The following is a 25,207-nucleotide window of genomic DNA, read 5'->3' as shown; positions in this document are numbered from 1 at the left end:
ATTCAACAGCAGCATGTGTGAGTTCCGGTGAATAAACCATTCAACAGTAGCATGTGTGAGTTCCGGTTAATCAACCATTCAACAGCAGCATGTGTGAGTTCCGGTTAATCAACCATTCAACAGCAGCATGTGTGAGTTCCGGTTAATAAACCATTCAACAGCAGCATGTGTGAGTTCCGGTTAATAAACCATTCAACAGCAGCATGTGTGAGTTCCGGTTAATAAACCATTCAACAGCAGCATGTGTGAGTTCCGGTTAATCAAACCATTCAACAGCAGCATGTGTGAGTTCCGGTTAATAAACCATTCAACAGCAGCATGTGTGAGTTCCGGTTAATAAACCATTCAACAGCAGCATGTGTGAGTTCCGGTTAATAAACCATTCAACAGCAGCATGTGTGAGTTCCGGTTAATAAACCATTCAACAGCAGCATGTGTGAGTTCCGGTTAATAAACCATTCAACAGCAGCATGTGTGAGTTCCGGTGAATAAACCATTCAATTCGAGAACTCAATCCTTATTTATTAATTTATTTATGATCTATGGAGATCATTAGACCATATTCTAGTTTAAGAAACAACACTATTGTTTATTACAAAAACAATAGGTATATTTTATTGTAAACTAGAGCATCACTAAGGAACAATATAAATCTTCAGAAATGTCCGATCTAATAGATTATGTAAGAGTTCCACAGAAACCATGGAAACGGTTGGGGATAGATCTCCTCATTACCGGCCATCAGAATCAACCTACATTAAGGCTATTGTTAATATATGTATTTGACTCTACGTTGTGGTAGATATTGGAGTATAATGCTTGTAAAGATGCCATCCCTTATACAGTACATGTTCGTCACCAATCAAATGCACTACAGTTAAAAACGGCTTTGACTACAACCACCGACTTCTCTATGCTGGCTTTGCTACCAGTTTATCAGAACGGTAGTTGGCATTGAGCACAAAGAAATTTGAAACCCGAAAAAGACAACTTCTAAATATTATGCAGCGAAAACAGACAAATATATCCAAATGGGATTGTAGAAACCACATTGTGGGCCTGATAGAACACATCAATCATGACGGACTTGATTTAATATCCACCATGTTAGATCAGCATCGCTGAATGGGCACCAATGATGGCGTCTTATGCCCCACAGTCTGCTATCACCTACACTCTGCTATCCCCCACAGTCTGCTATTCCCCACAGTCTGCTATCACCTACAGTCTGCTATCCCCCACAGTCTGCTATTCCCCACAGTCTGCTATCACCTACAGTCTGCTATCCCCCACAGTCTGCTATTCCCCACAGTCTGCTATCACCTACAGTCTGCTATCCCCCACAGTCTGCTATCACCTACAGTCTGCTATCCACCACAGTCTGCTATCCCCCACCGTCTGCTATCCCCTACAGTCTACGTTCCTTGTACTGTGCCGCACGGTTCACCTTCCTTGTACTGTCCCCCACGGTCTACGGTCCTTGCTCTATCTCCCACGGTTCACCTTCCTTCTACTGTCCCCCACGGTCTACGGTCCTTCTAGTATCCCCCACGGTCTGCGTACCTTGTTCTATCCCCCATGGTCTACGGTCCTTGTTCTATCCACCATAGTCTCCTATCCCCCACAGTCTCCTATCCCCCACAGTCTACTAACCCCCACAGTCTCTGTTCCTTCTGCTTTCCCCCACGGTCTGCGTTCCTTGTTCTATCTCCCAAGGTCTGCATTCCATATATCTCATTCCGGGTGGTATTGGGGTTGATCCATGACAGAGGACACTAGGGGGTATTGGGGTTGATCCTAGAGAGTGTTGGAGTTGATCCTAGAGGGTGTTGGAGTTGATCCTAGAGGGTGTTGGGGTTGATCCATGACAGAGGACACTAGGGGGTATTGGGGTTGATCCTAGAGAGTGTTGGAGTTGATCCTAGAGGGTATTGGGGTTGATCCTAGAGGGTGTTGGGGTTGATCCATGACAGAGGACACTAGAGGGTATTGGGGTTGATCCTAGAGAGTGTTGGAGTTGATCCTAGAGGGTATTGGGGTTGATCCTAGAGGGTATTGGGGTTGATCCTAGAGGGTGTTGGGGTTGACCCTAGAGGGTGTTGGGGTTGATCCATGACAGAGGACACTAGGGGGTATTGGGGTTGATCCTAGGGGGAATTGGGTTTGATCCATGACAGAGGACACTAGGGGGTATTGGGGTTGATCCTAGAGGGTGTTGGAGTTGATCCTAGAGGGTGTTGGGGTTGATCCATGACAGAGGACACTAGAGGGTATTGGGGTTGATCCTAGAGGGTGTTGGAGTTGATCCTAGAGGGTGTTGGGGTTGATCCTAGAGGGTATTGGGGTTGATCCTAGAGGGTGTTGGGGTTGATCCTAGAGGGTGTTGGGGTTGATCCATGACAGAGGACACTAGAGGGTATTGGGGTTGATCCTAGAGGGTGTTGGAGTTGATCCTAGAGGGTGTTGGAGTTGATCCTAGAGGGTATTGGGGTTGATCCTAGAGGGTGTTGGAGTTGATCCTAGAGGGTGTTGGGGTTGATCCTAGAGGGTGTTGGAGTTGATCCTAGAGGGTGTTGGGGTTGATCCTAGAGGGTGTTGGGGTTGATCCATGACAGAGGACACTAGAGGGTATTGGGGTTGATCCTAGAGGGTGTTGGGGTTGATCCATGACAGAGGACACTAGGGGGTATTGGGGTTGATCCTAGAGGGTATTGGGGTAGATCCATGACAGAGGACACTAGGGGGTATTGGGGTTGATCCTAGAGGGTGTTGGGGTTGATCCATGACAGAGGACACCAGAGGGTATTGGGGTTGATCCTAGAGGGTGTTGGAGTTGATCCTAGAGGGTGTTGGGGTTGATCCATGACAGAGGACACTAGAGGGTATTGGGGTTGATCCTAGAGGGTGTTGGAGTTGATCCTAGAGGGTGTTGGGGTTGATCCTAGAGGGTGTTGGGGTTGATCCATGACAGAGGACACTAGAGGGTATTGGGGTTGATCCTAGAGGGTGTTGGAGTTGATCCTAGAGGGTATTGGGGTTGATCCTAGAGGGTGTTGGGGTTGATCCATGACAGAGGACACCAGAGGGTATTGGGGTTGATCCTAGAGGGTGTTGGGGTTGATCCTAGAGGGTGTTGGAATTGATCCTAGAGGGTATTGGGGTTGATCCTAGAGGGTGTTGGGGTTGATCCTGGGGGGAATTGGGGTTGATCCATGACAGAGGACACTAGGTCGTATTTTGGTTGTGTCTGTGTGTCGTCACTAGGTTGTCTTGTCGGTGTGAGTGTGTATGATATGCGTGTGTGAGGAGGGCGGGTCGGGGGTTGTCCGGGGAGCGGAGACAGAGAGGATGCCGTCGTGTGATAGGTCGACGAAGAGCAGTAGAGGGTCAACACCCACAGGAAGTATGTAGGTCCTCGTAAACGACCGACTGATGAACCCGTGGACATCTTGTCTCTGGGAGTGGTTACCACTGACCTGACACACACACACACACGCATAAACACACACCACAACGAACCAAGGAAGAGGGAGAGAGAGAGACAGGTCTTTAACTCCAGAAGGTTTGATAAGGGGTTTGAGGTCAGGGGTAACAGGTCAGGGGTCAGGGGAATAGAGCATGATAGAGGTATTTTTAGCGTGGGCATCTCCATTGAGAACCATTTTGAAGTCTCGCTCTGATGCAACCCCTTCACGGGGTGGGGGTAATAAGTTGACCAGTGGCCAGCACTGGGACTCAATAAGTTGACCAGAGTGGCCAGCACTGGGACTCAATAAGTTGACCAGAGTAGCCAGCACTGGGACTCAATAAGTTGACCAGAGTGGCCAGCACTGGGACTCAATAAGTTGACCAGAGTGGCCAGCACTGGGACAACCACTCAATAAGTTGACTAGAGTGGCCAACACTGGGACTCAATAAGTTGACCAGAGTGGCCAGCACTGGGACTCAATAAGTTGACCAGAGTGGCCAGCACTGGGACTCAATAAGTTGACCAGAGTGGCCAACACTGGGACTCAATAAGTTGACTAGAGTGGCCAACAATGGGACTCAATAAGTTGACCAGAGTGGCCAACACTGGGACAACCACTCAATAAGTTGACCAGAGTGGCCAGCACTGGGACTCAATAAGTTGACCAGAGTGGCCAGCACTGGGACTCAATAAGTTGACTAGAGTGGCAAACACTGGGACTCAATAAGTTGACCAGAGTGGCCAGCACTGGGACTCAATAAGTTGACCAGAGTGGCCAGCACTGGGACTCAATAAGTTGACCAGAGTGGCCAGCACTGGGACTCAATAAGTTGACCAGAGTGGCCAGCACTGGGACTCAATAAGTTGACCAGAGTGGCCAGCACTGGGACTCAATAAGTTGACCAGAGTGGCCAGCACTGGGACTCAATAAGTTGACCAGAGTGGCCAACACTGGGACAACCACTCAATAAGTTGACTAGAGTGGCCAACACTGGGACAACCACTCAATAAGTTGACCAGAGTGGCCAGCACTGGGACAACCACTAATAAGTTGACTAGAGTGGCCAGCACTGGGACTCAATAAGTTGACCAGAGTGGCCAACACTGGGACAACCACTAATAAGTTGACTAGAGTGGCCAGCACTGGGACTCAATAAGTTGACCAGAGTGGCCAACACTGGGACAACCACTAATAAGTTGACTAGAGTGGCCAGCACTGGGACTCAATAAGTTGACCAGAGTGGCCAGCACTGGGACTCAATAAGTTGACCGGAGTGGCCAGCACTGGGACAACCACTCAATAAGTTGACCAGAGTGGCCAACACTGGGACAACCACTCAATAAGTTGACCAGAGTGGCCAGCACTGGGACTCAATAAGTTGACCAGAGTGGCCAGCACTGGGACTCAATAAGTTGACCAGAGTGGCCAACATTGGGACTCAATAAGTTGACTAGAATAGCCAACACTGGGACTCAATAAGGTGACTAGAGTGGCCAACACTGGGACTCAATAAGTTGACCAGAGTGGCCAACACTGGGACAACCACTCAATAAGTTGACCAGAGTGGCCAGCACTGGGACTCAATAAGTTGACCAGAGTGGCCAGCACTGGGACTCAATAAGTTGACCAGAGTGGCCAGCACTGGGACTCAATAAGTTGACCAGAGTGTCCAGCACTGGGACTCAATAAGTTGACCAGAGTGGCCAACACTGGGACTCAATAAATTGACCGGAGTGGCCAGCACTGGGACAACCACTCAATAAGTTGACTAGAGTGGCCAACACTGGGACTCAATAAATTGACCGGAGTGGCCAGCACTGGGACAACCACTCAATAAGTTGACTAGAGTGGCCAACACTGGGACTCAATAAATTGACCGGAGTGGCCAGCACTGGGACAACCACTCAATAAGTTGACCAGAGTGGCCAACAATGGGGGCCAACAATGGGACTCAATAAGTTGACCAGAGTGGCCAACACTGGGACTCAATAAGTTGACCAGAGTGGCCAACACTGGGACTCAATAAGTTGACCAGAGTGGCCAACACTGGGACTCAATAAGTTGACCAGAGTGGCCAGCACTGGGACTCAATAAGTTGACCAGAGTGGCCAACACTGGGACAACCACTCAATAAGTTGACCAGAGTGGCCAACACTGGGACAACCACTCAATAAGTTGACCAGAGTGGCCAACACTGGGACTCAATAAGTTGACCAGAGTGGCCAACAATGGGACTCAATAAGTTGACCAGAGTGGCCAACAATGGGACTCAATAAGTTGACCAGAGTGGCCAGCACTGGGACTCAATAAGTTGACCAGAGTGGCCAACACTGGGACAACCACTAATAAGTTGACCAGAGTGGCCAGCACTGGGACAACCACTAATAAGTTGACTAGAGTGGCCAGCACTGGGACTCAATAAGTTGACCAGAGTGGCCAACACTGGGACAACCACTAATAAGTTGACTAGAGTGGCCAGCACTGGGACTCAATAAGTTGACCAGAGTGGCCAACACTGGGACAACCACTAATAAGTTGACTAGAGTGGCCAGCACTGGGCCTCAATAAGTTGACCAGAGTGGCCAGCACTGGGACTCAATAAGTTGACCGGAGTGGCCAGCACTGGGACAACCACTCAATAAGTTGACCAGAGTGGCCAACACTGGGACAACCACTCAATAAGTTGACCAGAGTGGCCAGCACTGGGACTCAATAAGTTGACCAGAGTGGCCAGCACTGGGACTCAATAAGTTGACCAGAGTGGCCAGCACTGGGACTCAATAAGTTGACCAGAGTGGCCAGCACTGGGACTCAATAAGGTGACCAGAGTGGCCAACACTGGGACTCAATAAATTGACCGGAGTGGCCAGCACTGGGACAACCACTCAATAAGTTGACTAGAGTGGCCAACACTGGGACTCAATAAGTTGACCAGAGTGGCCAACACTGGGACTCAATAAGTTGACCAGAGTGGCCAACATTGGGACTCAATAAGTTGACTAGAATAGCCAACACTGGGACTCAATAAGGTGACTAGAGTGGCCAACACTGGGACAACCACTCAATAAGTTGACCAGAGTGGCCAGCACTGGGACTCAATAAGTTGACCAGAGTGGCCAACACTGGGACTCAATAAGTTGACCCGAGTGGCCAACACTGGGACTCAATAAGTTGACCAGAGTGGCCAACACTGGGACTCAATAAGTTGACCAGAGTGGCCAGCACTGGGACTCAATAAGTTGACCAGAGTGGCCAACACTGGGACAACCACTCAATAAGTTGACCAGAGTGGCAACACTGGGACTCAATAAGTTGACCAGAGTGGCCAACACTGGGACTCAATAAGTTGACCAGAGTGGCCAACACTGGGACTCAATAAGTTGACCAGAGTGGCCAGCACTGGGACTCAATAAGTTGACCAGAGTGGCCAGCACTGGGACTCAATAAGTTGACCAGAGTGGCAACACTGGGACTCAATAAGTTGACCAGAGTGGCCAACACTGGGACTCAATAAGTTGACCAGAGTGGCCAACACTGGGACTCAATAAGTTGACCAGAGTGGCCAACACTGGGACTCAATAAGTTGACCAGAGTGGCCAGCACTGGGACTCAATAAGTTGACCAGAGTGGCCAACACTGGGACAACCACTCAATAAGTTGACCAGAGTGGCCAACACTGGGACTCAATAAGTTGACCAGAGTGGCCAACACTGGGACTCAATAAGTTGACCAGAGTGGCCAACACTGGGACTCAATAAGTTGACCAGAGTGGCCAGCACTGGGACTCAATAAGTTGACCAGAGTGGCCAACACTGGGACAACCACTCAATAAGTTGACCAGAGTGGCCAACACTGGGACTCAATAAGTTGACCAGAGTGGCCAGCACTGGGACTCAATAAGTTGACCAGAGTGGCCAACACTGGGACAACCACTCAATAAGTTGACCAGAGTGGCCAACACTGGGACTCAATAAGTTGACCAGAGTGGCCAACACTGGGACTCAATAAGTTGACCAGAGTGGCCAACACTGGGACTCAATAAGTTGACCAGAGTGGCCAGCACTGGGACTCAATAAGTTGACCAGAGTGGCCAACACTGGGACAACCACTCAATAAGTTGACCAGAGTGGCCAACACTGGGACAACCACTCAATAAGTTGACCAGAGTGGCCAACACTGGGACAACCACTCAATAAGTTGACCAGAGTGGCCAACACTGGGACTCAATAAGTTGACCAGAGTGGCCAACACTGGGACTCAATAAGTTGACCAGAGTGGCCAACAATGGGACTCAATAAGTTGACCAGAGTGGCCAGCACTGGGACTCAATAAGTTGACCAGAGTGGCCAACAATGGGCGTCAATAAGTTGACCAGAGTGGCCAACACTGGGACTCAATAAGTTGACCAGAGTGGCCCACACTAGGACTCAATAAGTTGACCAGAGTGGCCAACAATGGGACTCAATAAGTTGACCAGAGTGGCCAACACTGGGACTCAATAAGTTGACCAGAGTGGCCAACACTGGGACTCAATAAGTTGACCAGAGTGGCCAACAATGGGACTCAATAAGTTGACCAGAGTGGCCAACAATGGGACTCAATAAGTTGACCAGAGTGGCCAACAATGGGCGTCAATAAGTTGACCAGAGTGGCCAACAATGGGACTCAATAAGTTGACCAGAGTGGCCAACACTGGGACTCAATAAGTTGACCAGAGTGGCCAGCACTGGGACAACCACTCAATAAGTTGACTAGAGTGGCCAACAATGGGACAACCACTAATAAGTTGACTAGAGTGGCCAACACTGGGACTCAATAAGTTGACCAGAGTGGCCAGCACTGGGCCTCAATAAGTTGACCAGAGTGGCCAACAATGGGCGTCAATAAGTTGACCAGAGTGGCCAACACTGGGACTCAATAAGTTGACCAGAGTGGCCAACACTGGGACTCAATAAGTTGACCAGAGTGGCCAACAATGGGCGTCAATAAGTTGACCAGAGTGGCCAACACTGGGACTCAATAAGTTGACCAGAGTGGCCAACACTGGGACTCAATAAGTTGACCAGAGTGGCCAACACTGGGACAACCACTCAATAAGTTGACCAGAGTGGCCAACACTGGGACAACCACTCAATAAGTTGACCAGAGTGGCCAGCACTGGGACTCAATAAGTTGACCAGAGTGGCCAGCACTGGGACTCAATAAGTTGACCAGAGTGGCCAACACTGGGACAACCACTAATAAGTTGACCAGAGTGGCCAGCACTGGGACAACCACTAATAAGTTGACTAGAGTGGCCAGCACTGGGACTCAATAAGTTGACCAGAGTGGCCAACACTGGGACAACCACTAATAAGTTGACTAGAGTGGCCAGCACTGGGCCTCAATAAGTTGACCAGAGTGGCCAGCACTGGGACTCAATAAGTTGACCAGAGTGGCCAGCACTGGGACTCAATAAGTTGACCAGAGTGGCCAGCACTGGGACTCAATAAGTTGACCAGAGTGGCCAACACTGGGACAACCACTCAATAAGTTGACTAGAGTGGCCAACACTGGGACAACCACTCAATAAGTTGACCAGAGTGGCCAGCACTGGGACAACCACTAATAAGTTGACTAGAGTGGCCAGCACTGGGACTCAATAAGTTGACCAGAGTGGCCAACACTGGGACAACCACTAATAAGTTGACTAGAGTGGCCAGCACTGGGACTCAATAAGTTGACCAGAGTGGCCAACACTGGGACAACCACTAATAAGTTGACTAGAGTGGCCAGCACTGGGACTCAATAAGTTGACCAGAGTGGCCAGCACTGGGACTCAATAAGTTGACCGGAGTGGCCAGCACTGGGACAACCACTCAATAAGTTGACCAGAGTGGCCAACACTGGGACAACCACTCAATAAGTTGACCAGAGTGGCCAGCACTGGGACTCAATAAGTTGACCAGAGTGGCCAGCACTGGGACTCAATAAGTTGACCAGAGTGGCCAACATTGGGACTCAATAAGTTGACTAGAATAGCCAACACTGGGACTCAATAAGGTGACTAGAGTGGCCAACACTGGGACTCAATAAGTTGACCAGAGTGGCCAACACTGGGACAACCACTCAATAAGTTGACCAGAGTGGCCAGCACTGGGACTCAATAAGTTGACCAGAGTGGCCAGCACTGGGACTCAATAAGTTGACCAGAGTGGCCAGCACTGGGACTCAATAAGTTGACCAGAGTGTCCAGCACTGGGACTCAATAAGTTGACCAGAGTGGCCAACACTGGGACTCAATAAATTGACCGGAGTGGCCAGCACTGGGACAACCACTCAATAAGTTGACCAGAGTGGCCAACAATGGGACTCAATAAGTTGACCAGAGTGGCCAACACTGGGACTCAATAAGTTGACCAGAGTGGCCAACACTGGGACTCAATAAGTTGACCAGAGTGGCCAACACTGGGACTCAATAAGTTGACCAGAGTGGCCAGCACTGGGACTCAATAAGTTGACCAGAGTGGCCAACACTGGGACAACCACTCAATAAGTTGACCAGAGTGGCCAACACTGGGACAACCACTCAATAAGTTGACCAGAGTGGCCAACACTGGGACTCAATAAGTTGACCAGAGTGGCCAACAATGGGACTCAATAAGTTGACCAGAGTGGCCAACAATGGGACTCAATAAGTTGACCAGAGTGGCCAGCACTGGGACTCAATAAGTTGACCAGAGTGGCCAACACTGGGACAACCACTAATAAGTTGACCAGAGTGGCCAGCACTGGGACAACCACTAATAAGTTGACTAGAGTGGCCAGCACTGGGACTCAATAAGTTGACCAGAGTGGCCAACACTGGGACAACCACTAATAAGTTGACTAGAGTGGCCAGCACTGGGACTCAATAAGTTGACCAGAGTGGCCAACACTGGGACAACCACTAATAAGTTGACTAGAGTGGCCAGCACTGGGCCTCAATAAGTTGACCAGAGTGGCCAGCACTGGGACTCAATAAGTTGACCGGAGTGGCCAGCACTGGGACAACCACTCAATAAGTTGACCAGAGTGGCCAACACTGGGACAACCACTCAATAAGTTGACCAGAGTGGCCAGCACTGGGACTCAATAAGTTGACCAGAGTGGCCAGCACTGGGACTCAATAAGTTGACCAGAGTGGCCAGCACTGGGACTCAATAAGTTGACCAGAGTGGCCAGCACTGGGACTCAATAAGGTGACCAGAGTGGCCAACACTGGGACTCAATAAATTGACCGGAGTGGCCAGCACTGGGACAACCACTCAATAAGTTGACTAGAGTGGCCAACACTGGGACTCAATAAGTTGACCAGAGTGGCCAACACTGGGACTCAATAAGTTGACCAGAGTGGCCAACATTGGGACTCAATAAGTTGACTAGAATAGCCAACACTGGGACTCAATAAGGTGACTAGAGTGGCCAACACTGGGACAACCACTCAATAAGTTGACCAGAGTGGCCAGCACTGGGACTCAATAAGTTGACCAGAGTGGCCAACACTGGGACTCAATAAGTTGACCCGAGTGGCCAACACTGGGACTCAATAAGTTGACCAGAGTGGCCAACACTGGGACTCAATAAGTTGACCAGAGTGGCCAGCACTGGGACTCAATAAGTTGACCAGAGTGGCCAACACTGGGACAACCACTCAATAAGTTGACCAGAGTGGCAACACTGGGACTCAATAAGTTGACCAGAGTGGCCAACACTGGGACTCAATAAGTTGACCAGAGTGGCCAACACTGGGACTCAATAAGTTGACCAGAGTGGCCAGCACTGGGACTCAATAAGTTGACCAGAGTGGCCAGCACTGGGACTCAATAAGTTGACCAGAGTGGCAACACTGGGACTCAATAAGTTGACCAGAGTGGCCAACACTGGGACTCAATAAGTTGACCAGAGTGGCCAACACTGGGACTCAATAAGTGACCAGAGTGGCCAACACTGGGACTCAATAAGTTGACCAGAGTGGCCAGCACTGGGACTCAATAAGTTGACCAGAGTGGCCAACACTGGGACAACCACTCAATAAGTTGACCAGAGTGGCCAACACTGGGACTCAATAAGTTGACCAGAGTGGCCAACACTGGGACTCAATAAGTTGACCAGAGTGGCCAACACTGGGACTCAATAAGTTGACCAGAGTGGCCAGCACTGGGACTCAATAAGTTGACCAGAGTGGCCAACACTGGGACAACCACTCAATAAGTTGACCAGAGTGGCAACACTGGGACTCAATAAGTTGACCAGAGTGGCCAACACTGGGACTCAATAAGTTGACCAGAGTGGCCAACACTGGGACTCAATAAGTTGACCAGAGTGGCCAGCACTGGGACTCAATAAGTTGACCAGAGTGGCCAGCACTGGGACTCAATAAGTTGACCAGAGTGGCAACACTGGGACTCAATAAGTTGACCAGAGTGGCCAACACTGGGACTCAATAAGTTGACCAGAGTGGCCAACACTGGGACTCAATAAGTTGACCAGAGTGGCCAACACTGGGACTCAATAAGTTGACCAGAGTGGCCAGCACTGGGACTCAATAAGTTGACCAGAGTGGCCAACACTGGGACAACCACTCAATAAGTTGACCAGAGTGGCCAACACTGGGACTCAATAAGTTGACCAGAGTGGCCAACACTGGGACTCAATAAGTTGACCAGAGTGGCCAACACTGGGACTCAATAAGTTGACCAGAGTGGCCAGCACTGGGACTCAATAAGTTGAAAAGAGTGGCCAACACTGGGACAACCACTCAATAAGTTGACCAGAGTGGCCAACACTGGGACAACCACTCAATAAGTTGACCAGAGTGGCCAACACTGGGACTCAATAAGTTGACCAGAGTGGCCAACACTGGGACAACCACTCAATAAGTTGACCAGAGTGGCCAGCACTGGGACTCAATAAGTTGACCAGAGTGGCCAGCACTGGGACTCAATAAGTTGACCAGAGTGGCCAACACTGGGACAACCACTAATAAGTTGACCAGAGTGGCCAGCACTGGGACAACCACTAATAAGTTGACTAGAGTGGCCAGCACTGGGACTCAATAAGTTGACCAGAGTGGCCAACACTGGGACAACCACTAATAAGTTGACTAGAGTGGCCAGCACTGGGCCTCAATAAGTTGACCAGAGTGGCCAGCACTGGGACTCAATAAGTTGACCAGAGTGGCCAGCACTGGGACTCAATAAGTTGACCAGAGTGGCCAGCACTGGGACTCAATAAGTTGACCAGAGTGGCCAACACTGGGACAACCACTCAATAAGTTGACTAGAGTGGCCAACACTGGGACAACCACTCAATAAGTTGACCAGAGTGGCCAGCACTGGGACAACCACTAATAAGTTGACTAGAGTGGCCAGCACTGGGACTCAATAAGTTGACCAGAGTGGCCAACACTGGGACAACCACTAATAAGTTGACTAGAGTGGCCAGCACTGGGACTCAATAAGTTGACCAGAGTGGCCAACACTGGGACAACCACTAATAAGTTGACTAGAGTGGCCAGCACTGGGACTCAATAAGTTGACCAGAGTGGCCAGCACTGGGACTCAATAAGTTGACCGGAGTGGCCAGCACTGGGACAACCACTCAATAAGTTGACCAGAGTGGCCAACACTGGGACAACCACTCAATAAGTTGACCAGAGTGGCCAGCACTGGGACTCAATAAGTTGACCAGAGTGGCCAGCACTGGGACTCAATAAGTTGACCAGAGTGGCCAACATTGGGACTCAATAAGTTGACTAGAATAGCCAACACTGGGACTCAATAAGGTGACTAGAGTGGCCAACACTGGGACTCAATAAGTTGACCAGAGTGGCCAACACTGGGACAACCACTCAATAAGTTGACCAGAGTGGCCAGCACTGGGACTCAATAAGTTGACCAGAGTGGCCAGCACTGGGACTCAATAAGTTGACCAGAGTGGCCAGCACTGGGACTCCTTAATTTGACCAGAGTGTCCAGCACTGGGACTCAATAAGTTGACCAGAGTGGCCAACACTGGGACTCAATAAATTGACCGGAGTGGCCAGCACTGGGACAACCACTCAATAAGTTGACTAGAGTGGCCAACACTGGGACTCAATAAATTGACCGGAGTGGCCAGCACTGGGACAACCACTCAATAAGTTGACTAGAGTGGCCAACACTGGGACTCAATAAATTGACCGGAGTGGCCAGCACTGGGACAACCACTCAATAAGTTGACCAGAGTGGCCAACAATGGGACTCAATAAGTTGACCAGAGTGGCCAACACTGGGACTCAATAAGTTGACCAGAGTGGCCAACACTGGGACTCAATAAGTTGACCAGAGTGGCCAACACTGGGACTCAATAAGTTGACCAGAGTGGCCAGCACTGGGACTCAATAAGTTGACCAGAGTGGCCAACACTGGGACAACCACTCAATAAGTTGACCAGAGTGGCCAACACTGGGACAACCACTCAATAAGTTGACCAGAGTGGCCAACACTGGGACTCAATAAGTTGACCAGAGTGGCCAACAATGGGACTCAATAAGTTGACCAGAGTGGCCAACAATGGGACTCAATAAGTTGACCAGAGTGGCCAGCACTGGGACTCAATAAGTTGACCAGAGTGGCCAACACTGGGACAACCACTAATAAGTTGACCAGAGTGGCCAGCACTGGGAAAACCACTAATAAGTTGACTAGAGTGGCCAGCACTGGGACTCAATAAGTTGACCAGAGTGGCCAACACTGGGACAACCACTAATAAGTTGACTAGAGTGGCCAGCACTGGGACTCAATAAGTTGACCAGAGTGGCCAACACTGGGACAACCACTAATAAGTTGACTAGAGTGGCCAGCACTGGGCCTCAATAAGTTGACCAGAGTGGCCAGCACTGGGACTCAATAAGTTGACCGGAGTGGCCAGCACTGGGACAACCACTCAATAAGTTGACCAGAGTGGCCAACACTGGGACAACCACTCAATAAGTTGACCAGAGTGGCCAGCACTGGGACTCAATAAGTTGACCAGAGTGGCCAGCACTGGGACTCAATAAGTTGACCAGAGTGGCCAGCACTGGGACTCAATAAGTTGACCAGAGTGGCCAGCACTGGGACTCAATAAGGTGACCAGAGTGGCCAACACTGGGACTCAATAAATTGACCGGAGTGGCCAGCACTGGGACAACCACTCAATAAGTTGACTAGAGTGGCCAACACTGGGACTCAATAAGTTGACCAGAGTGGCCAACACTGGGACTCAATAAGTTGACCAGAGTGGCCAACATTGGGACTCAATAAGTTGACTAGAATAGCCAACACTGGGACTCAATAAGGTGACTAGAGTGGCCAACACTGGGACAACCACTCAATAAGTTGACCAGAGTGGCCAGCACTGGGACTCAATAAGTTGACCAGAGTGGCCAACACTGGGACTCAATAAGTTGACCAGAGTGGCCAACACTGGGACTCAATAAGTTGACCAGAGTGGCCAACACTGGGACTCAATAAGTTGACCAGAGTGGCCAGCACTGGGACTCAATAAGTTGACCAGAGTGGCCAACACTGGGACAACCACTCAATAAGTTGACCAGAGTGGCAACACTGGGACTCAATAAGTTGACCAGAGTGGCCAACACTGGGACTCAATAAGTTGACCAGAGTGGCCAACACTGGGACTCAATAAGTTGACCAGAGTGGCCAGCACTGGGACTCAATAAGTTGACCAGAGTGGCCAGCACTGGGACTCAATAAGTTGACCAGAGTGGCAACACTGGGACTCAATAAGTTGACCAGAGTGGCCAACACTGGGACTCAATAAGTTGACCAGAGTGGCCAACACTGGGACTCAATAAGTTGACCAGAGTGGCCAACACTGGGACTCAATAAGTTGACCAGAGTGGCCAGCACTGGGACTCAATAAGTTGACCAGAGTGGCCAACACTGGGACAACCACTCAATAAGTTGACCAGAGTGGCCAACACTGGGACTCAATAAGTTGACCAGAGTGGCCAACACTGGGACTCAATAAGTTGACCAGAGTGGCCAACACTGGGACTCAATAAGTTGACCAGAGTGGCCAGCACTGGGACTCAATAAGTTGACCAGAGTGGCCAACACTGGGACAACCACTCAATAAGTTGACCAGAGTGGCCAACACTGGGACAACCACTCAATAAGTTGACCAGAGTGGCCAACACTGGGACTCAATAAGTTGACCAGAGTGGCCAACACTGGGACTGGACCAGAGTGGCCAACAATGGGACTCAATAAGTTGACCAGAGTGGCCAGCACTGGGACTCAATAAGTTGACCAGAGTGGCCAACACTGGGACTCAATAAGTTGACCAGAGTGGCCAACACTGGGACTCAATAAGTTGACCAGAGTGGCCAACACACTGGGGCCCACACTGACTCAATAAGTTGACCAGAGTGGCCAACAATGGGACTCAATAAGTTGACCAGAGTGGCCAACACTGGGACTCAATAAGTTGACCAGAGTGGCCAACACTGGGACTCAATAAGTTGACCAGAGTGGCCAACAATGGGACTCAATAAGTTTACCAGAGTGGCCAACAATGGGACTCAATAAGTTGACCAGAGTGGCCAACAATGGGACGTCAATAAGTTGACCAGAGTGGCCAACAATGGGACTCAATAAGTTGACCAGAGTGGCCAACACTGGGACTCAATAAGTTGACCAGAGTGGCCAGCACTGGGACAACCACTCAATAAGTTGACTAGAGTGGCCAACAATGGGACAACCACTAATAAGTTGACTAGAGTGGCCAACACTGGGACTCAATAAGTTGACCAGAGTGGCCAGCACTGGGCCTCAATAAGTTGACCAGAGTGGCCAACAATGGGCGTCAATAAGTTGACCAGAGTGGCCAACACTGGGACTCAATAAGTTGACCAGAGTGGCCAACACTGGGACTCAATAAGTTGACCAGAGTGGCCAACACTGGGACAACCACTCAATAAGTTGACCAGAGTGGCCAACACTGGGACAACCACTCAATAAGTTGACCAGAGTGGCCAGCACTGGGACTCAATAAGTTGACCAGAGTGGCCAGCACTGGGACTCAATAAGTTGACCAGAGTGGCCAACACTGGGACAACCACTAATAAGTTGACCAGAGTGGCCAGCACTGGGACAACCACTAATAAGTTGACTAGAGTGGCCAGCACTGGGACTCAATAAGTTGACCAGAGTGGCCAACACTGGGACAACCACTAATAAGTTGACTAGAGTGGCCAGCACTGGGCCTCAATAAGTTGACCAGAGTGGCCAGCACTGGGACTCAATAAGTTGACCGGAGTGGCCAGCACTGGGACAACCACTCAATAAGTTGACCAGAGTGGCCAACACTGGGACAACCACTCAATAAGTTGACCAGAGTGGCCAGCACTGGGACTCAATAAGTTGACCAGAGTGGCCAGCACTGGGACTCAATAAGTTGACTAGAGTGGCCAGCACTGGGACAACCACTAATAAGTTGACCAGAGTGGCCAGCACTGGGACTCAATAAGTTGACCAGAGTGGCCAACATTGGGACTCAATAAGTTGACTAGAATAGCCAACACTGGGACTCAATAAGGTGACCAGAGTGGCCAACACTGGGACTCAATAAATTGACCGGAGTGGCCAGCACTGGGACAACCACTCAATAAGTTGACTAGAGTGGCCAACACTGGGACTCAATAAATTGACCTGAGTGGCCAGCACTGGGACACCCACTCAATAAGTTGACCAGAGTGGCCAACACTGGGACTCAATAAGTTGACCAGAGTGGCCAGCACTGGGACTCAATAAGTTGACCAGAGTGGCCAACACTGGGACTCAATAAGTTGACCCGAGTGGCCAACACTGGGACTCAATAAGTTGACCAGAGTGGCCAACACTGGGACTCAATAAGTTGACCAGAGTGGCCAGCACTGGGACTCAATAAGTTGACCAGAGTGGCCAACACTGGGACAACCACTCAATAAGTTGACCAGAGTGGCAACACTGGGACTCAATAAGTTGACCAGAGTGGCCAACACTGGGACTCAATACGTTGACCAGAGTGGCCAACACTGGGACTCAATAAGTTGACCAGAGTGGCCAGCACTGGGACTCAATAAGTTGACCAGAGTGGCCAGCACTGGGACTCAATAAGTTGACCAGAGTGGCAACACTGGGACTCAATAAGTTGACCAGAGTGGCCAACACTGGGACTCAATAAGTTGACCAGAGTGGCCAGCACTGGGACTCAATAAGTTGACCAGAGTGGCCAATACTGGGACAACCACTCAATAAGTTGACCAGAGTGGCCAACACTGGGACTCAATAAGTTGACCAGAGTGGCCAACACTGGGACAACCACTCAATAAGTTGACCAGAGTGGCCAACACTGGGACTCAATAAGTTGACCAGAGTGGCCAACACTGGGACTCAATAAGTTGACCAGAGTGGCCAACACTGGGACTCAATAAGTTGACCAGAGTGGCCAGCACTGGGACTCAATAAGTTGACCAGAGTGGCCAACACTGGGACAACCACTCAATAAGTTGACCAGAGTGGCCAACACTGGGACAACCACTCAATAAGTTGACCAGAGTGGCCAACACTGGGACTCAATAAGTTGACCAGAGTGGCCAACACTGGGACTCAATAAGTTGACCAGAGTGGCCAACAATGGGACTCAATAAGTTGACCAGAGTGGCCAGCACTGGGACTCAATAAGTTGACCAGAGTGGCCAACACTGGGACTCAATAAGTTGACCAGAGTGGCCAACAATGGGACTCAATAAGTTGACCAGAGTGGCCAACAATGGGACTCAATAAGTTGACCAGAGTGGCCAACAATGGGACTCAATAAGTTGACCAGAGTGGCCAACAATGGGACTCAATAAGTTGACCAGAGTGGCCAACAATGGGACTCAATAAGTTGACCAGAGTGGCCAACAATGGGACTCAATAAGTTGACCAGAGTGGCCAACAATGGGACTCAATAAGTTGACCAGAGTGGCCAACAATGGGACTCAATAAGTTGACCAGAGTGGCCAACAATGGGACTCAATAAGTTGACCAGAGTGGCCAACACTGGGACTCAATAAGTTGACCAGAGTGGCCAGCACTGGGACAACCACTAATAAGTTGACTAGAGTGGCCAACAATGGGACAACCACTAATAAGTTGACTAGAGTGGCCAACACTGGGACTCAATAAGTTGACCAGAGTGGCCAGCACTGGGCCTCAATAAGTTGACCAGAGTGGCCAACAATGGGACAATAAGTTGACCAGAGTGGCCAACACTGGGACTCAATAAGTTGACCAGAGTGGCCAGCACTGGGACAACCACTGGGACAATAAGTTGACCAGAGTGGCCAACAATGGGGGACAACCACTAATAAGTTGACTAGAGTGGCCAACACTGGGACTCAATAAGTTGACCAGAGTGGCCAGCACTGGGACTCAATAAGTTGACCAGAGTGGCCAGCACTGGGACTCAATAAGTTGACCAGAGTGGCCAACAATGGGACTCAATAAGTTGACCAGAGTGGCCAACAATGGGACCAGAGTGGCCAACAATGGGACTCAATAAGTTGACTAGAGTGGCCAACAATGGGCGTCAATAAGTTGACCAGAGTGGCCAACACTGGGACTCAATAAGTTGACCAGAGTGGCCAGCACTGGGACTCAATAAGTTGACCAGAGTGGCCAACACTGGGACAACCACTCAATAAGTTGACCAGAGTGGCCAACACTGGGACAACCACTCAATAAGTTGACCAGAGTGGCCAACACTGGGACTCAATAAGTTGACCAGAGTGGCCAACACTGGGACTCAATAAGTTGACCAGAGTGGCCAACAATGGGACTCAATAAGTTGACCAGAGTGGCCAGCACTGGGACTCAATAAGTTGACCAGAGTGGCCAACACTGGGACTCAATAAGTTGACCAGAGTGGCCAACAATGGGACTCAATAAGTTGACCAGAGTGGCCAACAATGGGACTCAATAAGTTGACCAGAGTGGCCAACAATGGGACTCAATAAGTTGACCAGAGTGGCCAACAATGGGACTCAATAAGTTGACCAGAGTGGCCAACAATGGGACTCAATAAGTTGACCAGAGTGGCCAACAATGGGACTCAATAAGTTGACCAGAGTGGCCAACAATGGGACTCAATAAGTTGACCAGAGTGGCCAACAATGGGACTCAATAAGTTGACCAGAGTGGCCAACAATGGGACTCAATAAGTTGACCAGAGTGGCCAACAATGGGACTCAATAAGTTGACCAGAGTGGCCAACAATGGGACTCAATAAGTTGACCAGAGTGGCCAACACTGGGACTCAATAAGTTGACCAGAGTGGCCAGCACTGGGACAACCACTAATAAGTTGACTAGAGTGGCCAACAATGGGACAACCACTAATAAGTTGACTAGAGTGGCCAACACTGGGACTCAATAAGTTGACCAGAGTGGCCAGCACTGGGCCTCAATAAGTTGACCAGAGTGGCCAACAATGGGCGTCAATAAGTTGACCAGAGTGGCCAACACTGGGACTCAATAAGTTGACCAGAGTGGCCAGCACTGGGACAACCACTCAATAAGTTGACCAGAGTGGCCAACAATGGGACAACCACTAATAAGTTGACTAGAGTGGCCAACACTGGGACTCAATAAGTTGACCAGAGTGGCCAGCACTGGGCCTCAATAAGTTGACCAGAGTGGCCAGCACTGGGACTCAATAAGTTGACCAGAGTGGCCAACAATGGGACTCAATAAGTTGACCAGAGTGGCCAACAATGGGCGTCAATAAGTTGACCAGAGTGGCCAACAATGGGACTCAATAAGTTGACTAGAGTGGCCAACAATGGGCGTCAATAAGTTGACCAGAGTGGCCAACACTGGGACTCAATAAGTTGACCAGAGTGGCCAACAATGGGACTCAATAAGTTGACCAGAGTGGCCAGCACTGGGACTCAATAAGTTGACCAGAGTGGCCAACAATGGGCGTCAATAAGTTGACCAGAGTGGCCAACACTGGGACTCAATAAGTTGACCAGAGTGGCCCACACTGGGACTCAATAAGTTGACCAGAGTGGCCAACAATGGGACTCAATAAGTTGACCAGAGTGGCCAACACTGGGACTCAATAAGTTGACCAGAGTGGCCAACACTGGGACTCAATAAGTTGACCAGAGTGGCCAACAATGGGACTCAATAAGTTGACCAGAGTGGCCAACAATGGGACTCAATAAGTTGACCAGAGTGGCCAACAATGGGACTCAATAAGTTGACCAGAGTGGCCAACACTGGGACTCAATAAGTTGACCAGAGTGGCCAACACTGGGACTCAATAAGTTGACCAGAGTGGCCAGCACTGGGACTCAATAAGTTGACCAGAGTGGCCAGCACTGGGACAAACACTCAATAAGTTGACCAGAGTGGCCAACACTGGGACTCAATAAGTTGACCAGAGTGGCCAGCACTGGGACAACCACTAATAAGTTGACTAGAGTGGCCAACAATGGGACAACCACTAATAAGTTGACTAGAGTGGCCAACACTGGGACTCAATAAGTTGACCAGAGTGGCCAGCACTGGGCCTCAATAAGTTGACCAGAGTGGCCAACAATGGGACAACCACTAATAAGTTGACTAGAGTGGCCAACACTGGGACTCAATAAGTTGACCAGAGTGGCCAACAATGGGACTCAATAAGTTGACCAGAGTGGCCAGCACTGGGACTCAATAAGTTGACCAGAGTGGCCAACAATGGGCGTCAATAAGTTGACCAGAGTGGCCAACACTGGGACCACCACTAATAAGTTGACCAAAGTGGCATTCAAAGCCACCTGGTCTTAGAGCATTTCATATTATTCTGTAAGTAAATCAGAGACACTCCATTACGTGTGATACTTTATGTTGTGTTTCATATGGTATGTATTAATTTTCTGATGTCCATCAACCATTTCGTTAGAGGTCAGGGGTTAGAAGTCTTTACCTCCAATAGGTTGTCGACAGTGCGAACGGTGACTTCATCAGGAGTGAACTGACACACGTCCAATCGAACGGTCCACTTCCCTGGCTCCGCCTCTATATCAGAGAAGCCCCGCCCTAGCTGCTTGGTGATTCTTGGACGGACATAATAACCATGGTACAGGGTGGGGGTGAGGAGGTCCTGGGGGGTAAGAGCTGGGGGAGGAGTCAGATATCAGAATCATACAGCTGGGGGAGGAGTCAGATAATAGAATCATATAGCTGGGGGAGGAGTCAGAGAACAAAATCATACAGCTGGGGAGGAGTCAAATAATATAATCATATAGCTGGGAGAGGAGTCAAATAATAGAATAATTTTGCTGGGGGTGGAGTCAGATAGAAGAATCATATAGATGTGGGAGGAGTTAGATAATAGAATCATATAGATGTGGGAGGAGTCAGATAATAGAATCATATTGCAGGGGGAGGAGTGAGATAATAGAATCATATAGATGGGGGAGGAGTCAAGTAATAGAATCATATAGCTGGGGGAGGAGTCAAATAATAGAATCATATAGCTGGGGGAGGAGTTAGATAATAGAATCATATAGATGTGGGAGGAGTTAGATAATAGAATCATGTAGATGGGGAGGAGTTAGATAATAGAATCATATAGATGGGGAGGAGTCAAGGTTTACATTAGTTTGATAGTTCTCTCAGGGCTGGGGGGAAAGAGATTTACAGTAGTTCGATTGTACTCTCAGGGCTGGGGGAAAGAGATTTACAGTAGTTTGATAGTTCTCTCAGCGCTGGGGGAAGAGATTTACAGTAGTTTGACAGTTCTCTCAGGGCTGGGGGAAGAGATTTACAGTAGTTTGACAGTTCTCTCAGGTCTGTGGGGGGAGATTTACAGTAGTCTGATAGTTCTTTTTCATGGCTGGGGGGAGATTTACAGTAGTTTGATAGTTCTCTCAGCACTGGGGGAAGAGATTTACAGTAGTTTGACAGTTCTCTCAGGTCTGTGGGGGGGGAGATTTACAGTAGTTTGATAGTTCTTTCAGGGCTGGGGGGGGGATTTACAGTAGTTTGATAGTTCTCTCAGCGCTGGGGGGAAGAGATTTACAGTAATTTGACAGTTCTCTCAGGGCTGGGGAGGAAGAGATTTACAGTAGTTTGATAGTTCTCTCAGCGCTGGGGGAAGAGATTTACAATAGTTTGACAGTTCTCTCAGGGCTGGGGGTTAAGATATTTACAGTAGTTTGACAGTTCTCTCAGGGCTGGGGGAAAAGATTTACAGTAGTTTGACAGTTCTCTCAGGGCTGGGGTGGGAAGAGATTTACAGTAGTTTGACAGTTCTCTCAGGGCTGGGGGTAAGATATTTACAGTAGTTTGACAGTTCTCTCAGGGCTGGGGGTAGGAGATTTACAGTAGTTTGACAGTTCTCTCAGGGCTGGGGGGGTAGGAGATTTACAGTAGTTTGACAGTTCTCTCAGGGCTGGGGGAAGAGGTTTATATTAGTTTGACAGTTCTCTCAGGGCTGGGGGTTAAGATATTTACAGTAGTTTGACAGTTCTCTCAGGGCTGGGGGGTAGGAGATTTACAGTAGTTTGACAGTTCTCTCAGGGCTGGGGGGTAGGAGATTTACAGTAGTTTGACAGTTCTCTCAGGGCTGGGGGGAAGAGGTTTATATTAGTTTGATAGTTCTCTCAGGGCTGGGGGTAGGAGATTTACAGTAGTTTGACAGTTCTCTCAGGGCTGGGGGGGGTAGGAGATTTGCAGTAGTTTGACAGTTCTCTCAGGGCTGGGGGGAGAGATTTACAGTAGTTTGACAGTTCTCTCAGCGCTGGGGGAAAGAGGTTTACAGTAGTTTGACAGTTCTCTCAGGGCTGGGGGAAAGAGGTTTACAGTAGTTTGACAGTTCTCTCAGGGCTGGGGGGTTAAGTTCTCTCAGGGCTGGGGGTAATATTTACAGTAGTTTGACAGTTCTCTCAGGGCTGGGGGGGAAGAGATTTACAAGATTTACAGTAGTTTGACAGTTCTCTCAGGGCTGGGGTGGGAAGAGATTTACAGTAGTTTGACAGTTCTGGGGGAAGAGGTTTATATTAGTTTGACAGTTCTCAGGGCTGGGGGGTAAGATATTTACAGTAGTTTGACAGTTCTCTCAGGGCTGGGGGTTAGGAGATTTAGGAGATTTACAGTAGTTTGACAGTTCTCTCAGGGCTGGGGGAAGAGGTTTATATTAGTTTGATAGTTCTCTCAGGGCTGGGGGGGTAGGAGATTTACAGTAGTTTGACAGTTCTCTCAGGGCTGGGGGGGGGGGGTAGGAGATTTGCAGTAGTTTGACAGTTCTCTCAGGGCTGGGGGAGAGATTTACAGTAGTTTGACAGTTCTCTCAGCGCTGGGGGAAAGAGGTTTACAGTAGTTTGACAGTTCTCTCAGGGCTGGGGGGAAAGAGGTTTACAGTAGTTTGATAGTTCTCTCAGGGCTGGGGGGAAAGAGGTTTACAGTAGTTTGATAGTTCTCTCAGGGCTGGGGGGAAAGAGGTTTACAGTAGTTTGACAGTTCTCTCAGGGCTGGGGGGAAAGAGATTTACAGTAGTTAGATAGTTCTCTCAGGGCTGGGGGGGGGTAAGAGATTTACAGTAGTTCCTATATAACCCAGTGCAGCTGTTCTAGGATGGTGTGTGGGTCTGAAAACATACCTCTGGCTACAAGGCTTAGGAGAAACTCACCCCTGTTATTTTTCTGCCTCTCCTCTGATCAGACATGTTTTTCCATACCTAGTCTCTATGCAGGCTTTACAGCCCTGCGTGTGTGTTCCAGGCTGCCATAGGTTATTATGGAACCCTGTTCAGCTGGACGTTCTATTTATACACACAGTCCTTCTGAGGAGCGGGGTTCCCTAGTTCAGGGGGAAATAATATTGGACATTCATCTCTGTTTGTTTTGGATTTATAGTGACTAGTGACACACACACACACACACACACACACACACACACACACACACACACACACACACACACACACACACACACACACACACACACACACACACACACACACACACACACACACACACACACACACACACACATAACTAGTACTGAGATATAGCATGTTAGCTACAGACAGTGATCCAGTGATAGTTTTATAGCGTAGCTTCCGCTAGATCACAAACTAAATACACCTCTGATTTAAAAACACACAGAGAGACAAAGAGAGACAGAGAGCGACAGAGAGACAGACAGAAAATGACAGAGAGAGGGAGAGGTTCCTACCCTCTCCAAAGTTCTGATCGTAGATCCTTCTGGGAGAGTTCAGTTCACACTGAGTACTCATGGGAAATGCATGAGGCACCGTCCGCTCCGCCATCATGACTCAATGACTGACAGAAGGAGAAAGAGAGAGTGAGGCAGATGGAGGGAGGGAGGGAGTGAGTAAGGGGATAGAGAGTGAGGGTATGAACGAGGACAGAGAGAGGAGAGGGAACAGGGGGAGTTTATCCAAAGAATGTTTGGCTCCACGGAGATTGATAAAAAGGCTGCAAATAGAGTACACAAACACATTCTACTCCATTTAGCTCATACACAGACTAATAGCAGACTAATAACAGACTAATAACAGACTAATAAAAGGCTAATAACAGACTAATAGCAGACTAACAACAGACTAATAACATACTAATAACAAACTAATAGCAGACTAATAGCATACTAATAACAGACTAATAACAGACTAATAGCAGACTAATAACAG

General features: G+C 49.2%; 1 protein-coding gene across 1 annotated transcript; it reads right to left on the bottom strand.

Moving 5' to 3' along the window:
- Positions 1–520: 520 nt before the first annotated feature.
- Positions 521–24,868, bottom strand: LOC124021101 (heat shock protein beta-2-like). Its single transcript, XM_046336428.1, has 3 exons — positions 24,730–24,868; positions 21,476–21,666; positions 521–3,476 (listed from the first exon to the last, which is right to left on the bottom strand). Exons 1-3 carry the CDS (start codon positions 24,824–24,826, stop codon positions 3,261–3,263), a joined length of 504 nt encoding a protein of 167 aa, XP_046192384.1. The 5' UTR covers positions 24,827–24,868; the 3' UTR covers positions 521–3,260.
- Between the last annotated feature and the right edge of the window lie 339 nt (positions 24,869–25,207).

Source organism: Oncorhynchus gorbuscha, unplaced genomic scaffold (assembly GCF_021184085.1).
Source record: "Oncorhynchus gorbuscha isolate QuinsamMale2020 ecotype Even-year unplaced genomic scaffold, OgorEven_v1.0 Un_scaffold_1051, whole genome shotgun sequence".
In the NCBI taxonomy this organism is placed as follows: Eukaryota; Metazoa; Chordata; class Actinopteri; order Salmoniformes; family Salmonidae; genus Oncorhynchus; species Oncorhynchus gorbuscha.
This window is presented reverse-complemented; position numbering and strand designations above follow the sequence as displayed.